Below are 2,473 nucleotides of genomic sequence, written 5' to 3'. Positions count from 1 at the left end.
CGCCCGCGGTGCTCCATTCGGATTCGGACTGATTGAAGTGACCTTGAAAACTTGATATTCTCATGGCCGTGACCTTGACGTGTCCTTGAATTGCGATTCTCACAGCGTGACCTTGGCGTGTCCTTGAGAGAATTACGATTCTAAAGTCTTTGACTATGGAGTGTCCTTGGAATTTATCTAGGCCGTAACCTTGAAAGCTTAATATTCTCAAGGTCGTGACCTTGAATTGCGATTCTCACCGTGACCTTGGAGAATTATGAGTCTCCAAGGCCGTGACTTTAAAGTGTCCTTGAGTGAAACAACTTTGGAGGAGTACAAGCCCGTATTTATGAACTCAAGTTCTCGCTCGCAAATCAGACTGAAGTTTCAAATTGATGCTTCAGTTCTTCTTGAGATAAAGAAACTTGTAAGAATTAGGATTCTCAAGTCTTTGACCTTGAAATGTTCTTGGTGTTTGGTAACCTTGGTGAAACTGTAGAAAATCAAAGTTGTCTACTATTTGGTCTATTTGAGATCCTCATCATCTTGTTGATAGTAGAGAAGAAACACGTTATGGGATTATGGACTAAAAGACATTATTTAGAACACAAATTATTCAAAACGTTCTGTTTATTGATGCAGTTTAATAAATAGAAATAAACAAAATGATGCTTAAAAACCAATGAAATAGAAGTTTAATGTAATGAAATTCCAATTATTGAATAAAAACTAATTAGCCATTCATGTATTACAAATTACAATAGTTGTGTCCAATTCTCCAATTTTATGTAATTACTAATGTATATGAGTATAAACTTGGTTTAGATTTAACTCTCGGTTGAAGCAATCTGATTGGCTGATATTTTTGATTTTTTAATCCAAGAGTCTATTGTTTAAGGAGATAAAAAAAAGCTTTTGGCATAGTTAAATAAAGATCAAAACTTACCATTTAAAAACTTTATTATTTTCAGCTTATCCACCTTGAAGTCAAACCGACAATCAAGAAGCAAATTATCCGAGAGCTCAAAGTTCTACATGAGTGTAACTTTGCACACATCGTTGGATTCTACGGAGCTTTCATCAGTGACCAAGACATTAGTATTTGCATGGAGTACATGGACGGGGGCTCACTGGATCTTATTCTGAAGAAAGCTGGGAAAATACCCGAGCACATTCTAGGCACCATTACATCTGCGGTAAGGTGATTCTTTAATCGATAATTCGGTAAAAGGATGCGCGCAGGGTTAAAAGGATGTTATAGTGACGATCGCATGTGCCGTCCCGTTAAATAGTTTACACGTCTAAAAAAACTCTTCCGCGCAATTCCGGGCCACGTGTAGCTGGCTCAAAATAAGTAGATACCAAAATAAAACCAGAGTGAGTCCCCGCCCGCATCCATGCGCCCCCTTCCCCCCCAATTCCGGGCCACGTGTAGCTGGCCAAAAACAAAAGCTTAGTGAGTCCCCGCCCGCATTCATGCCCCCCTCCCCAATTCCGGGCCCTTTCAGGCCCAGAGGTCCAAGTACATCTTTACAAAGAACTGGTGACTCTTATAGAACAGTGTACCTATTTAAGTTTATTTACACGTATAAAAAATGAGTGGTACCAGTCATTTTTTGAATAACCTTTCTTTCACTCGTCTTATCTTCACTGTCCTGCGTCTCGTTCTCCGTCTGGTTTCTTCTTTACCCTCTTAACGCACTTATTTCTAGACTCACTCTTCCCTAATAGTCATCTACTACAAGTATTAGCTCCGTTGACCTTTAACAACATTTCTTCTTGTTCTTTCTTCCTCTGATTTTTTGAATAACCCCTAAGTTTGGGTATAAATAAAGTAAAAATATAAGAGAGTCTACATAGTCTGGGTTGAGCTCCGTTGACCTTTAACAACATTTCTTCTGGTTCTTTCTTCCTCTGATTTTTTGAATAACCCCTAAGTTTGGGTATAAATAAAGTAAAAATATAAGAGAGTCTACATAGTCTGGGTTGAACCTTTGACAGTTTGACGTTTACGTCTTTTATACATAAAGGAAGACCTTTTACTGGTGACCTTAAAACTGGTAACGAGGTAAGTCAAATGTAACCCCATCGCCAATTAAAAGGTTATCACTCGATCAGTCGAAGGGTTTTCCTTTTATGGATGTGGAATACATCCTCTTTTTTTCCCCTAAATCGAATTTTTTTTTTTTTTTTTTTTTTTTTTCTGCTATCGTTTTGATTTGTGTTGTGAACTGGTCATTTTTCTTATGTTGATACTGTGTGGAAAAAATAACTCTGTTATACAGTTTCTTATAAGTTGTGTAAACAGCTAAAAGGAGTAGGAAATAGGACCTGTATCAAGGGATTAAGTGTGGACGGATTCTATCGTCTGACGCGTTACCATGTGGGCCCGCGCTGGAATTGTCCCGTCGTGCATTGCGAGTCCGAAACGCTTTTAGAACGATTTTTCTACCAAGGTTGTAAAAACCCGTGCCGAGGTTGGTGCGGGTTCTCA

At 38.6% G+C, this 2,473-nt stretch overlaps 1 protein-coding gene across 1 annotated transcript in view; it reads left to right on the top strand.

Moving 5' to 3' along the window:
- The first annotated feature begins 256 nt into the window (after positions 1 to 256).
- LOC103522359 (dual specificity mitogen-activated protein kinase kinase dSOR1-like) overlaps positions 257 to 2,473 on the top strand; it is a 9,260-nt gene continuing 7,043 nt past the window's right edge. The window contains exons 1-2 of the mRNA XM_026832549.1: positions 257 to 406; positions 951 to 1,175. Of these exons, the coding sequence (XP_026688350.1) occupies positions 257 to 406; positions 951 to 1,175 (375 nt within the window). The remainder of the gene's footprint in view (positions 407 to 950; positions 1,176 to 2,473) is intronic.

The sequence above is a fragment of the Diaphorina citri genome, unplaced genomic scaffold, assembly GCF_000475195.1.
Source record: "Diaphorina citri unplaced genomic scaffold, Diaci psyllid genome assembly version 1.1 scaffold8042, whole genome shotgun sequence".
Lineage (NCBI taxonomy): Eukaryota > Metazoa > Arthropoda > Insecta > Hemiptera > Psyllidae > Diaphorina > Diaphorina citri.
The sequence above is the reverse complement of the archived record's forward strand: the minus strand, read 5'-3'. Positions and strand labels throughout refer to the sequence as shown.